This window comes from Tupaia chinensis, unplaced genomic scaffold, assembly GCF_000334495.1.
Source record: "Tupaia chinensis unplaced genomic scaffold, TupChi_1.0 Scaffold000527_1, whole genome shotgun sequence".
NCBI lineage: Eukaryota > Metazoa > Chordata > Mammalia > Scandentia > Tupaiidae > Tupaia > Tupaia belangeri.
This window is the reverse complement of record NW_006160040.1, coordinates 2,082,214-2,096,943: the sequence shown is the minus strand read 5'-3', so window position 1 is coordinate 2,096,943 and position 14,730 is coordinate 2,082,214. Positions and strand designations below refer to the sequence as shown.

General features: G+C 46.5%; 2 protein-coding genes and 1 pseudogene across 3 annotated transcripts in view; 1 reads left to right on the top strand and 2 right to left on the bottom strand.

The window, feature by feature from the left end:
- RTN4IP1 (reticulon 4 interacting protein 1) overlaps positions 1-6,766 on the top strand; it is a 45,776-nt gene extending 39,010 nt beyond the window's left edge. For both annotated transcript variants that reach the window (XM_014591050.2, XM_006156953.3), the window contains one exon: positions 6,637-6,766. In XM_014591050.2, the coding sequence (XP_014446536.1) occupies positions 6,637-6,744 (108 nt within the window). In that variant the 3' untranslated portion in view covers positions 6,745-6,766. The remainder of the gene's footprint in view (positions 1-6,636) is intronic.
- Positions 6,767-7,233: 467 nt separating this feature from the next.
- LOC102477492 (catechol O-methyltransferase domain-containing protein 1 pseudogene) lies at positions 7,234-7,956 on the bottom strand (annotated as a pseudogene).
- A 2,545-nt stretch (positions 7,957-10,501) lies between these two features.
- Positions 10,502-14,730, bottom strand: part of CRYBG1 (crystallin beta-gamma domain containing 1) — a 71,909-nt gene continuing 67,680 nt past the window's right edge. The window contains exon 21 of the mRNA XM_027775113.1: positions 10,502-11,278. Within this exon, the coding sequence (XP_027630914.1) occupies positions 11,190-11,278 (89 nt within the window). The 3' untranslated portion in view covers positions 10,502-11,189. The remainder of the gene's footprint in view (positions 11,279-14,730) is intronic.

Below are 14,730 nucleotides of genomic sequence, written 5' to 3'. Positions count from 1 at the left end.
TCCCACACAACCAAGGAATCCTGAAGACACCAGTTTGGAAACTATCATTCTGGGCAGTCTCAAAAAGAATGGTTTGTGGCTAGCACATTGAGTGTAATGGGCTGAGACAGAGCCCCTAGAAATTAAATGATGTGCTCAAGGTCACAGTTAGGCAAGTCACATTGCTAGGCAGGGCCTAAGTGCCTGACCCCTAGGACGGTTCCTTCCACCCCCGTCTGCTGCCTGGAAGGTTGAGGCAGTGAGAGTGAAAAGATGAGCCTCTCATATGGCCCTTATTCTGCTTGTTTATATAATCATCTAAGCATTACGTAGATGGAGTTCAAATTTGCGGAATTTTATTTTATTTTATCATTCTCTTATATTTGTCAGTATCTTTCAGGACTAAGAGGATGTGGTAAGGTGGATTCTTTAGCCCATAGTCAACTATTGATAGAATGGCCATGGTTTGAGGGGACATATTTACACATATTGTCTTACATATGCATGATTAGTTTCCATAAACGTGGGGCCAGCAGGTGTGGTGGTGAAAAGCACTGGACTTTCACATGCCGACCATGGTTCAAGTCCCAGACCTGGCGGCTTGCTTTCTCTTTTCCTCTCTTCCCCCCCCCCCTCCCCACCCCAGTCAAATTTTAAAATAAATAAATTTTTTTAGAAAAGTTAAATAAAATAATTCTTTAAAAAAAAAACCAAGCTTGGAACCAGCAGATGGCATGATGGTTATGTCACTGGACTCCCATGTAGCTGACTGTGGTTTGATTCCGGACCCAGTGGCTTGAAACTAACACCGAGCACATGTGTGTGCATGCTCAAAATCCCGAGAAGAGAATAGAGGAGAAGGGATTGCAGTGTGGCCTCTCCTCCGGGGGTGGGGGAGGAGTTGATTTCTCACTTTCTGTCTCTCTAGCAATCACACACACACTATAGCAAAAAGCTCTCTTTAAAACAAAAGAACCACACAAGTTTATTATGGTCGTGGAGGTGGGAAGTCCAGATGGGTTGGCGAACCCCACAAGTTTATTATGGTCGTGGAGGTGGGAAGTCCAGATGGGTTGGCAGGGCTGCATTCCCTTTGGAGGCAGGCTGTAGGATAGACTATGTTTCTTGCCTTCTCCAGCTTCTAGAGGCTGCCCACATTCCTTGGTTTGTGGCCTGCATCACTCCGACCTCTGCTTCTGCCGTCATGTCTTCTCTCACTCTGGCCCCTGCCTTTCTCTCAGAAGGACTCTATGATGATGTTGGGCCCACTTGGACCTCCCCATCCCAAGATTCTTAACCTGACCATATCCGCAAAGTCCTTTCACCATGTTTTGAGAATTAGCATGTGAACATCTTTGTCAGCCATTATTGTGCCTCTTGCATTGCATAAAATATCCCAAAAGGCAAAGAAAAGAAGTTGAAATATTGGTTGCCCTGAAGAGGGAAACCAGATGGATGGTCAGGAATTAAGTATAGTAGGATGATTTTTCTCTGTACCTTCTTATCTTTATGGGTATATTTATTTGCATATGCATGCTCTTCATGTAATTATTAAAGCCCTTGGCTGTCATTTATGTATTGTTCACAGATCTGTTCAAAATTCACCCTGACCACAGTAGCACAAGCTGAGCACTGCAGGGTGAGACCTTGTGCGGGGCCCACGTTCATTCCTAGCCCACTCAGAATCTGGGCATGGTGGCACATACCTGGAGGCTCAGCTACTCAGAAGGCTGAGGCAGAAGAATTGGGACACAGTGAGAGACCCTGTGTAAAACACTACACCCACACACTCACTGCACACAAAGAAAGAAAAAAACCTAGGTGACCAGTTAAGCCTCTTGGTTGAGCACAAATACAAATTTCTCAGTGGTTTTTTTGTTTTGTTTTGTTTTGTTTTAAATTTTGGCCAGCGTCAGAATAGTTCATATGTAACTTGAGTCAAGTTCAAAGCATCCACTGAGGGCTGATGAGTACCCTACCCTGTAGGGTTTGGGGTCCCATGTTGGCTGCCTGAAGCAGCGTGTCCACCAGAGCCTTCCGCAGTGATGGAAGTGTCCTCTGTGCAATCCAGTGTGGTAGTCACCAGCCACGTGTGACTCGTGGGCACTTGAAATGTTGCTACTAAAACCAAGAGACTGAATTTTTCATTTCCTTTATTTACTTTTGATTACATTTAAGTAGCTACATGTATCTAGAGTCTACTAATTGAACACTAGCTTTAGAGAAAAAGAGGTGGGCAGTTTCCGGACCCCTCTGATGGCCAGGTTGTAGTTTAGCAGTGAACTTCTAAACTTTAGGTTCCTTGTTGCAACTGCATCTTGCTCCATTGGAAGACTATTGGTTAGGGGTGACTCCTCAGGGTCCTCCCTAGGTGGGACAGGTGTCCCATAGATCTCAGCCTTGACGCTTCTGCAGTTTTTCTGATGTTCCTGAAAGTGGTTCTGTGAGGAATCAAATACTAAGTTTCTTCTTTCACCGTGGGGCTAGAAAGAGTACCTTTTTTTTAGAGGAACCTAGGGCCATGTCCTGGAGGCTTTCCAAAGCAGGCACATTTGCTCCCTTAAAGAGTGGCTCGTCCACCATCCCCTTCCAGTCTCACCAATCTTCCTTCCAGCTCTGCCATTTCCACACTGGGGTAGGAAGTTTAAAAGCAACCAATCTGAGCAAAACTCTCCTCTTCCTTTTGCCCTCTTCTTGTTTGAGGGGACTTAGTCCCCTCTTTCCCCCAGCCCTGGAAACAGTGAACCTGTCAGAGGCAGGAGCATCCTGCTGGAACTGTGGGGCTGGTGCCTGGCTCAGGAGTGGCTTTGGACTCCCGCCGGGAGCCTTTAGTTGTCAGTCTGTCCTCACATACCTGCGCTCCGAGATCTGCAGCCTCTGCGTGAGCAGAGATGAGAGTCAGGGGACAAAGTGGAACATGCTGGCTCCCCGGATCACTCCATCCCAGGCAGCAAGGACATCCGAAGTCCTGGAGTCTGATCCTGGCTCTGCTGCCAGCAGCCCTGACCGCACTGCCACCCAGCCACTTGTGCTTCAGTTTCCTACTTGTCGCACAGGTGCACTCACACACTTGGGTCCCTTCAGCTCTCTGCTTTGTGCTTCCCACCGGGAAATGGGGACCAAGGGAGGACCTGTCTGCCTGTGCTGTACTTTCTCACTGGCAGTCCCAGGCTCTTGCCATTATGAGAGGTTTTTCTTCACTCTCTTGTCAAAGGGCAGAGCGGTTTCTGCCTCAGAGGGAAGGGGACTTGCCCAGCAGCTGGTAAGCAGCGATATTCTGAGGCCACATCCTGGGAGATTGCGTTCCCATCATCCCTACATTCATTCTTCTAGGAGGGTTGTCAGGCAGCAGGTGCCAGATGTCGGGGCCCAGCTTGGTACGATGTTGTTCGACAAAGGGGAGGCAGGACTCGGAGACCCCTTGCTTGGATCCAAGACTGAATGAGAGCTGCCGTGAGGGCGCCTCCTGGTCGGCTGTGGGCCCGCGAGTCTAAGTAGCAGGAAGTGTGGTGTCGAGCTGCCCGCTTATAAAAGGGCTCCCCGTGCCAGGTGGACGATAGCAGTGTCATCACATAAATGTGCCCACCTCACTGTGAGTAACCTTTCTTTCCCCTCTCTGGATTTTAGCCCTGATCCCTTTGTCCTTAACAAACCAGCGTTCTAGGTCTGTTGTGAGGCTGTGCAGAGACACACGCTCATTATCCAGTTAATCTCCTTTGGCTGTCACATATTCAGCCCACAGCAGCATTTGCCTGTCTGTAATTCGAAAGCCTTTTTTTCATTGTCACTTACGGGAACTGCTGAATGACTCATTATGCCGTGGTCAGCCCTCTCCAGTTATTTGCCACAATAGGCCTGGCCAGCCAGATTAAAGTGTGCAGTAACTGCAAGCTGCTTGTGTCATCAGTTCAGGATCTGTGTCTCCGGTCAGAGCTCTGCAGTGAACGTAGTGGGGCAAGTGGAGGCAGTTCATTCTGGAGTCGCGCCTGCTCCTTGCACCTGCTCTGGATTGGTGCCTGGACTCAGGAAGTGTGGTGTCGAGCTGCCCGCTTATAAAAGGGCTCCCCGTGCCAGGTGGACGATAGCAGTGTCATCACATAAATGTGCCCACCTCACTGAGTAACCTTTCTTTCCCCTCTCTGGATTTTAGCCCTGATCCCTTTGTCCTTAACAAACCAGCGTTCTAGGTCTGTTGTGAGGCTGTGCAGAGACACACGCTCATTATCCAGTTAATCTCCTTTGGCTGTCACATATTCAGCCCACAGCAGCATTTGCCTGTCTGTAATTCGAAAGCCTTTTTTTCATTGTCACTTACGGGAACTGCTGAATGACTCATTATGCCGTGGTCAGCCCTCTCCAGTTATTTGCCACAATAGGCCTGGCCAGCCAGATTAAAGTGTGCAGTAACTGCAAGCTGCTTGTGTCATCAGTTCAGGATCTGTGTCTCCGGTCAGAGCTCTGCAGTGAACGTAGTGGGGCAAGTGGAGGCAGTTCATTCTGGAGTCGCGCCTGCTCCTTGCACCTGCTCTGGATTGGTGCCTGGACTCAGAAGGCAGACATTTGGACAGTCATCGTGGAATGGATGAATGTGTGGACCATACAAGTCAGGGACCTCAGAATAAGGCAAAAGGCTCAATGATTCCCACTTTATTATGCATACAAATCACCTGGAAATCTTATTTAAAATGCATGTCTCTGCCCCATCCCGAGAGATCAGATTTAGTTGTTCTAACCCGAGGCTGAAGACTGCATTTTAAGCATGCATTCAGGTAATTACTTTCCAGGTAAACATCATCCAGCAAACAGCTGGGGATTTAAGGAGACTGATGGGTTCAAACAGTTTTAGGACACCCAAGAAACAATGAGAGTGCATTCCATTCTTTTACCTGGGAGGCAGGTAGGTTTGATTGAATGGGCCAGCTTGGAGTGATGTTGAAGATCCCGAGGTCGTGCTCAGTGTGCTGGGGCTATTAATTAGGGATGTCTTCCATAGGTACATGGACCACGCCTGTCATTTTGGTGGCCTGCATACAGGGCCTAGAGACCAGCTCCTAGGCTGGCACAGGGCAGCAGGTCAAGATGCAGTGAGATAAGGCACTGGGGTAGATGCAGAAAGCAGCAGATGAGACATGAAGGGCACAGTGCATCGTGGTGAGAGCAGAAACAGTGGCACCAGATCGAATCCCACCTAACCACTTAGCGGAAAAGTGCAACGTTGGGCTGCTTCGTTAACTTTGTGCCTTCATTTCTTCATCTGTAAGTTAGGAATAACATTGCCTTCCTCAGAAAAGGAGGTAGTGGGGTTCAAGAGGTAAACTATACAGAGCAAATAAAATAGTGCCTTGCACGCATGAGGACAGTGTGTGCCAGCTCTTACTTTTATTGTGAGCTTCTTGTAATTTGGGGGGACAAGGAATTTTCAGCTCTTTGGAGAAAGGAACTTATGGGGTCTGAACCCTGTTCTGGTGGCTGGACTGAATTTCATGCCAGAGGAAGGTTCCCTGGGTGATTCCGACTGTCACAACACTTCTTTCTCTTAGAAAAAGCCTTTAAAATGCAGGAGCTGGCTGATGCCCCAGACAACTTATCCCTGTCTGTGGAGCTGTGGGAGGCAGCCGCTGAGATACCCAGTAGACAATTCGTGGTTTTCATTTGAAGTTTTGAAGAGGAAGTGTTCAGTTGGATTCGTGCACAGGGAGAGAGGGACCATGCTTCAGAAGGAGGTTGCTGGCAGTACTGGGGCAGTAAAGACCATGACCAGCATCCAGACCTTCCTGGGCTGGCGAGAATGGTGGCCCGTGAACCCCAACCACTGTGCCGCTGTTACAGCAGAGCCTCCAGGGCAGCGGCAGCCTGGGACACGTTCTCCTGAGGCTCAGAGAGCTCACCTGAGGCTCTCGCTTCCCACCTATCTTACTGGTTTTCACCTCAGGACATTTATGAAGCTCCTTCTGTATCCCTAGCCATATGCTGGGTGTCGTGGGGCTACAGAAGAGGCGGCTTACATCACAGGCACTTTACACTCTGGCTGATACACCAGGCATTTATCACATTAAAAACAAAACCTGTACTTACTCCGCACTGTCTGCAAGGGGGCCCTGGTTTACGCCTTTCAGCTTTTACCATACGCAGTGGAGAGGCTGAGCTGCAGGCCGTGAAGGGCCCCGTGTTCCTGTAGCAGTTCTGAGGGAGAACGCACTGCAGACAGGGGTTTAGACCACGAGCTGGAAGGGTGGTAGGATTTCCAGAGGAGAGGGATTGCTACGAGCAGAGCACAGACAGCGTGTTCTGGAAGCGGCAGATACACCATTTGGGTAAAGCATAGAATCTGCATGGGGGCTGAGGTCAGGATGGTAGTAATCTTTGACTGCCAGGCGTGGGAGCTGTTGAACTGCTCTGAGTAGGGGCATGTCACAGGAGCATAGAGCAGAAGGGAGATTCATTAACTAATGGTGGAGTTGGGCTGCTTTGGGAGTCACGTGAGAGGCAGGAGCAGACTGCAGTCATGGCCAGGCATGAACCCTTGACCTCAGTACAGTGGAGAAAGACCTGAGAGGGACGGGCTGTGAGGGACATGTGAGGAACACCGCCGATGCCGTCTGCCTGTGGGATGTAGGTGTTCTCACCCACTAGTCAACCTCCTCTTGTGTTTTACAGATTCGGCCGGTTATTGAACAAACCTTTCCTTTTTCCCAAGTTCCCGAAGCCTTCCTGAAGGTGGAACGAGGCCATGCACGAGGGAAGACTGTAATTAATGTCGTTTAAATAAATACGCAGTGTAGTGATGGCTGGCTGTCTTGCTTGGTGAGTGCCTGTGCGCCCAAATGTCCCTAGCCATCCCTTTCAAATGCTTTTTGCTAGGTTAAATGTCAAGTTCCACAATGTACGTTTAAAAAAATAAACACACACACTTTCTTTGCTAGCGATTGATAGAAAAATATCAGCACTTGGACCTGTCGGTGAGCGTTACGTATCATTTTCTTCAAGCTGTTCCTCCTACCAGCCTTGCAGTCCGCAGTGACATCTGCTCTTCTTGTGGCTCAAATTCTATTTTATCTTAATGTCTGTGAGATTCTAAAACTTCTAGTGGATGGGTGGATGTCGGCATGAAGAACTTCCCTAGGGCCAGTTCCTTCTTGAAATGATCAGTGAGTACTTTATTTCATTGTTGTTGGATTTAAGACATGGGCACTACCTAGAGTTCCCAGGTACCTTCCCCCAAGCCACTCACTAGAGACCAGCCTGGGCCTTAAAGACTAAAGTGAGGCTGCACCCAGCGGCAGGAGGCTGACGTGAACCCTGATGTCCCTCTGGATGTACTCATTTAGGGCACACAGGGACTTGGCTCTCCGCCACAGCCCCCTGCTGAGGCTGCTGCACCTGAAGCACCTTTCTGCACCAAAGGACGTCGAGGACTGCAAGGATGCCTCCGAGTCGCAACAGCTGCAAGCTCCACTGAGTAGGTGGTGTGGTTCTTCTTGTCCGCATCTACCACATCCAAGGCCACGTTGAAAGTGCTGGCCTTACTTGCAGCCAGGAGCCCACTCAGGGTCTCCAGGGTGGGCTTCAGCCAGAGGGCTATCTTGTGCTCTACCTTAGCCTGCCTCCAGAGGAGCCACACACTTCTGGGGGGGCCTGTGTCCACCTCACAGGTCACCACATGCCTAGCCAGGGTAGCCAGTAGAGGTGCCCAGGTCCAGCACCTTCTTGGCCTTGATGAGCCATGCCAGGTTGTCCAGAAGCTGAGCCTGCTTACGGGTCATCATGGAATCCCCCTGTAGCTGCTCCTGTGTCAGTCGGCAGCCACAGGTTCCACGGTGCTGGGTGCTCATGCGGGGAACAACTCAGCAGATGCTGCCACAGTGGACTCTTGTCAGGGGGCAGCAGTGCTACTGTCCTCAGAATCACCATGGGGGCACTGTCTCTGTAGGAAGAGGCCAGTGGCGAAGGTGGTGCAGCCGAGCCTAGGGTCGGCATGGCGGGCACAGAGAGCCAGGGTCATGGCACAGGCGGGAGATCAGTGAGTACCAACCAGGGTTTCCTTTTGCTTTTTAGTCCTCTGCTCTAATGTGGTCGTCAAGCCCTCAAAATTATGTCTTGTAGGACCATATACAAAAATCTGACTGGTAACTTGTTTATTAATACTGAATGGTGATGCTAACATTTATAACTTTTAAAAACATTCTGCACTAGGGCTGAGTGTCTTTCAATGATTGAAATGTTTCTTTGAGACTTTTCCATGGGAATGGCAGCAGAGTGCAAAGGTCGCCGTTTCCTGACCTCAAATTGCCTGCATTTAGGTATTTCACCAACAAACCCGCTGCAGCCCACTTTCCAACCTCTTGTCTGCCTTCATTCGTTTATGGTAACCATTATGTCCTGTTGTGGTCATCCTGCTTACTGTACCCGTGTCCTTGCTTCTAGCTTTTGAGGTAGACCTGTTTTTTGTTTGTTTGTTTTTGTGGGAGAAGTTTTTGCTATAGGGTGTGCATGCTCACCAGAAAGAGAGAGAGAAAGACAGAAAGTGAGAAATCACCCCCCAGAGAGGATGGCCATGCTGTAGTCCCTTCTCCTCCATTCTCCTCTTGGTATCTTGGGCATGCACGCACGTGCGCCCGGCATGAGTTTAAGCCACTGGGTCCAGGACTCGAACCACAGTTAACTACATGGGAGTCCAGCAATATAGCCACTACGCTAACTGCTGGTCCCAGGTAGACCTGTTTTGGGGAACTTTCTACTTGGTTTATTCTTATTAGACACTCACTTGGTAGCATATTAGATATAGGTTTTTCTCTAGATTTGCTGGGCCTTTCATTTCAAAGGAAAACTAGGGTCCGGTTGGTATTGTGGTGGCTGGGGTGGCTGGATCCCACATGGCCAACTGTGTGAGTCTAGTCCCAGATCTGGTGGCTTAGGGAGCATGCCAGGTGTGTGTGCATATGTGCTCAAAATCTCAAAAGGAGGGAAATGGGAAAGGGATTGTGGTGTGAGCATGCCCAGGGAAGGGGTATTTCTTTCACTCTGTCACTCTCTGGCAAGTCTACACACCCTGAGGCAAAATTTAAATTAAAAAAAAAAAAAGTATGTTTTTTCCAGTCGTACTGAGCATCTGCTCTTCACTTCTCAGTCTCAGCTCTTCCCCCTTAGGGCTCCAGGTGGTCATGAGGGGTGAAACACCCGAGGGTAGATGAGCCAGAATCTCACTCACCCCCCATTTCCACTCAGAAACCACTACATCTGAAAGACGGTGGCCAGCTCAATTTCCCCACTTTGATATGAGCACCCCTCAAACCTGCCTGGTCCTAATCACTTTCGCAGTTGCTTCGAATCTGTTGGCTAACTCTTTGGAGCATTAGACAGGACTGCTGCACGGACTCTCGGATTCATCAGTACAGTTCACCAGAAACGAGTTTATTCAAGAGGTGCCTTGAGCACAGGCTAGTGTAGCATGTTCCCACCACACTGTGATATGCACAGAAGCCCTACGATCAGAGCTGTACAACGAAGAACCAGACAGACGTGCTGGATGCTGGTGTACACGTATGTGCAAATGTTTTGAAAACTGAAGAAAAACTATTCTAATGACCATACTTACTGTAGACTTCTGAGATCACCATTGTAGAACTGGAAAAGCACTTGAACAGATGAAAATGAACAAGGTTTGTTCTGTGACAAGAGCACCAATATTCAAGAACAAGGACAAAAAGAGGAAAACTGTATTCAAGGAGATGTTTAGAATTGTTGTTCAGAACTAGAAACCACTGTTCCAACAGCACGGAATTGGTCAGTATATTGTTGGCAGTTAAGTTTCAGTTTGCATTCTTAAGATGCATACTGCATTTTAGGGCTCTCAAACTGCTAAGATTTGACCAAACAAATCCCTTAAGGTCTCTTTTTCTTCCCCCTTTCTGGAGAGAATTGCTGGTCATCCTCTTGAGCTTTCCACATCTCTCATTCCCGCTACCAGCAGGAAGTGACATAGGGGCTGGAGCATCCCCAGAACTGAGGCTGTCCTACCAGCAGAAGTTCCCAGAGCACGGCCATGGAATACAACAGGGAAGGTAGCCCCTCAAAACAGCCACGTGCTCATGCAGCTGCATAAGGGGGCAGGAAAATAGGCTCAAAGATCTGAATTTATCAAAAACTTGTGTATTATCGTGCCAGCACTCGGAGATGCGTAAGGATGGGCTAATAAGTTAGGTCAGGGTAATACTGTTCCGAAGCAGCTGTAAGGCATTAAACACTCGTGACATTCTTGGGCAGCCCATAGGTGAGTTAAAATAGCGTTGGGACCTACAGATGGCGTAATGGTTACATCACTGGACTCCTACACAGTCAACCACAGTTCAAGTCCTGGATCTGGTGGCTTAAAACTCAGGCTGGTACATGTGCATGGATGCCCGAAATCCTGAGAGGAGAAGGGATTGTGGTGTGGCCGTCCTTCCTGGGGAGGTGCTTTCTTGCTTTCTGTCTTTCTCTGTCTCTCCAGTGAGCGCATGTGCCTGATAGCAAAAATCTCTCAAAAAAAAAAAAAAAAAATTCAGTGTTTGCAGACATGGACATGAAATTGTGTAAAGTTATTAATTTTTCATATTATCTGAATGAAAATAGTATTTTGTTTATACTATTGAGTTCCTTAAAAATATATCTGGATAGGTATAAGGCTTTTCCCTTTTTGGTATATAGCATAATTATTGGTTCCAGAAAAAATTAAGGCCAAGGACCCAAATTCCAGGCCTAATTTTTCTCAGAATCTAAACAGTCCTCTACCTTACAAACTTAAGCTTTTATCCTTCCCTTTAAAGTGTAAAAGGGATTTGTAGTTCCACAAAGTTGGTAATTTTGTCTCTATTCTTCCCATCACTATCTTTGGAAATAATTTTAAATGTACAGTCTTGAAATGACATTTTTTAAAAAAACAACCAAAAGCTGCTAATGAGGCAACCTATTTGGAGCAGCTACTGAAAGGAAATGAAAGGCAAGAAATGAAAAGAGGACAAATTATTGGTTTAAAACTATTATAGTCTTTTGAAAAAGATGCAACAGTTCTCCCAGCCATGGCAGTGTGATTCAAGACTGAATTCCAAATTACTGAAGAAAGAGTAAGTCCACTTTCCCGGGGCTTTTCTGTCAGCTTTGTCCTTTTGTTTTGTTACATACGGTGGTAGAAGGACCTCCAGAAAGATTTCTCCCGCATTCTTTGCTCAGGTTTATAGAACCATGGCTTCCCACACTTGCGTTAACTTCTCTTTGCTGACGGTGTTGAGGATAATGTGATTTTGATCGTACTGTGAACCACCTGAAAGAGAAAAGGAAAACAATAAAAGGAAGTGTGCCTGTGGTAAATGGACTAGAGCAGCCACAGTTTACCCCAACATCGGGATAGGAAAGCAGGTGGTGTGGTTAAGGGTGCTGGACTCCTGCATGGCCAACTGCAGTTTGAGCCCTGGACCTGGTGGCTTGCTTTCCCATTTTCCCTTTCTCTCCCTCTCTCACTCTGTCCCTCTCTGGCCAAATTAAATAATGTTTTTGTTTGCTTGTTTTTTAAAAGGTAAACAGGGTGTAAAGCTGCTTCACTTGGGAAATAGAGCAGGAGAGGAGCTCTGAATGCCCTCTTGAGATGAGAGGCTCAACGTCCGGTAGGCAGATCAGTTAAAATCCCATAGCGAGGCACCAGCAACCTTCCGCCGCTTCTTTTCTACCCAGTTCTTAAAAGCTAGTGCATAGTCACTTGTAACAGTGTCTGAAACTGGGGGAACAGGGCAGAATCTAGGGAAGGGAAAAGGAGTGGAGGATTCTCTCCAGGGGTGAGCGGGTAGATTTGAGATCTAGGCAGAGTCCTCCTTATCCTGTATGCTCAAGACCGGAAGTGTTTGAGATTTCAGATTCTGGAATAGTTGCACATATGTCACACGATGAGATATGCTGGAGATGGGATCCACGTCAACACAAAATACATGTATATTTCATATACACCTTACATATGCAAGCTACAGTAGTTTTATACAGTATTCTTATGTTGCAATTTTTTTTTTTGAGAGGTTTTCGTCATAGGGCGCATGCACTCACCAGACAGACAGAGACAGAGAGACAGAAAGCGAGAAATCACCCCCCATATATTGCAATGTTTTGACTGTGACCTGTCACTTGATGTCAAGGGTGGAACATTCCATTTATGATATCATGTCAGAGTTCAAAGAGTTTGGGATTTTGGAGCATTTAGGAGTATTAGATTAAGAATGGTCAACCTGTACCAGCAGGGAAAAGGCAGGTAGACCTGGCATTAGTGGAAAGGTCAGAGAGGTGGTCGGAAAGGTTTTACACGAACCGTGAAAGATGGTTGTATTAGGGTGAGGGGGAGGTTTGCATAGCATCCTGTTAGGAATGCCTTTGATGTCTAAAAATTCACAGCCTGGGAGATGCTCACTGCCATTGTACTATAAAAGGAGTATTATAAACTCCATAACTCTTTTATCAGCATGTGTGTAAGAAGATTTTCCAAGGGTGCTTACTGGATATTTCAGTGCTTCAGTATTTAAAACTGCCTCATGGCTTCTTTCAATACAGAAGTATCATTAAAAAAAGAAAGGGTTATAATTTTCCCCCCAATGTGGATGGAATAAACAACCTTTCCGAAAACATCATGTTTTAGCATTCGCTTCTGCATCAAAGATCCATCAAAGTAAAAACCTTTGTGTCTAGAGGAGGCATGATGAACTGAACTCATCCTTTATCCTAAGATCAGGGAGAAATAAAATTCTTCTCCTTCACAATATTTACAAAAATATCAAAAAGATCTGGAAATTTACACAATAAATCTAGGTTGTTGAGGAAGTCTTCTCTTTTATTTTTAAGAATTGTTTAACAGGACCAGCAGTTAGCATAATGGCTATGTTGCTGGACTCTCATGTAGTAGGCCACAGTTCGAGTCTCAGATCCTGTGGCTTAAACTCACACCAGATGCACGTGCGTGCATGCTTAAGATCCTGAGAGGAGAATGGAAAAGGGACTGTGGTGTGGCCATCCCCCCTGGGGGGTGATTTCTCACTTTCTGTCTTTCTGTCTGTCTCTTTCTGGTAAGCACATGTGCTCTATAGCAAAAACCTCTCCCCACCAAAAAAAATTATTTAACTTTATTTTCATTTGATCAGAAAGGGACAGAGTGAGAGCAAGCGAGAGACAGAAAGTGAGAAAGCAAGCCACCATGTCCAGGACTCAGACCACAGTCAGCCATGTGGGAGTCCAGCGTCCTTAGCTACCACACCACCTGCGAACCCCAGAAAGTCCTATCTTAAATGGTTGTAAGAGATCAGTGTATTATCATTGATAATCTAGAGTTTCCACCCAGCTAGATGTGGTGCAGAATACAAGGACAAGTTACCTGGGGCCTTTTATGTGTAAGTCTGCAGTTGGGAAAGAAGTCGTCAGCACCACCAAACCCTACAATCCCTGGTGAGGTACACACCCAACATAACCCCACTGAAGCTTCAGGAAATGACACGTTAAGGTCACAATGTTCAAGATTAACAGGATCTGAACGGACTTTTCATACATATTGTATCCATTCTAATTAGAATGATGAAGACTAGAAATAACTTGATTCATTCTTTTGCCTCTGGAAAGAATTTCAGTAATTCCCGATGTTTTTTAAGTTTCTACTGTTATCTGTCCTAAGGTGTGCAGCCTGGAATAATAGATGAATGTCTACTGAAACAGCTCACTCTCCAAACAAGAGGGGCTAGGAGACTCTTGATCTAACAGATCTTAGGACAGTTTTAACAGGAAGCAGATGGTCAACAACTGTAGATAATCAACATCATGGTCTCCCATGAAGTGTACCAAGGAGTGCCTAGAATGTGGGTTGTGGGGCCCTACTCTCTCATGTCCACAAGATGGCAACATTCTCCCACATTCTGAGAAACTGACTATTACTATTCTGAGAGTACACACAGAACATTTTCCTTACTCAAGAGGCACCTGACAGACGTAGAATGTGTTCTAGGAAGAGGCCTTGGAGCTTTCAAATGAAGATGTAAGGGGGATGCCCCTAGAGTCTTACAGTTCACATCGCATGTGGAAAAATCCTGTCTGCTTGGAGCATCTAGAATGTGACTCTGAAGCAAAGGTAGTCATGTTTTTTCTTTCCTACTTTGGTACTCCCTGTGTCTACTACAGAGCCTGTCATATAAGGGGTATCCAATAAATGTATGTTGAAAGAAGAAATGCTCTAAAGATTACAGTGACCTCAACCCTGCCTGCCCACCAACCCCCAGCTGATTGCATTTGTAAGAAATATGAAGATCTGTTCAGCCTTTCCGTTTGGGACTAAATACTCTAATTTTCTAGCTTTTTTCCCCCCAAAACACTACTTTTCCTATTTAGTCAGACTCATTTGGCCTCTCAGTTTTTGAAACTATGTTATATAGACTGAGGAGCCCCAGTGCCACAGAACTGATCAAAAGAATAAAGACCCTAACCAGTAACTTTGTTCCCCGATTCTATAATTTCTTATATTTCATTATTGTACATCTTTATGGCATATAATATGGTTTTTCAAAGCATGCATGCAATGTACAACAATTAAATCATGAATATTACTATATATACCATTCTCAACAAAGAACTTATATTTTTCTGTTCATTAAATGCTTTTTCCTCAGTCTCTTCCCTTCTGCTATCCACCCCCACGCCCCATACAGTCGCTGGTATCTACATTTGTCCTCTCTACTAGGATGTCTTCCACCCCCACCG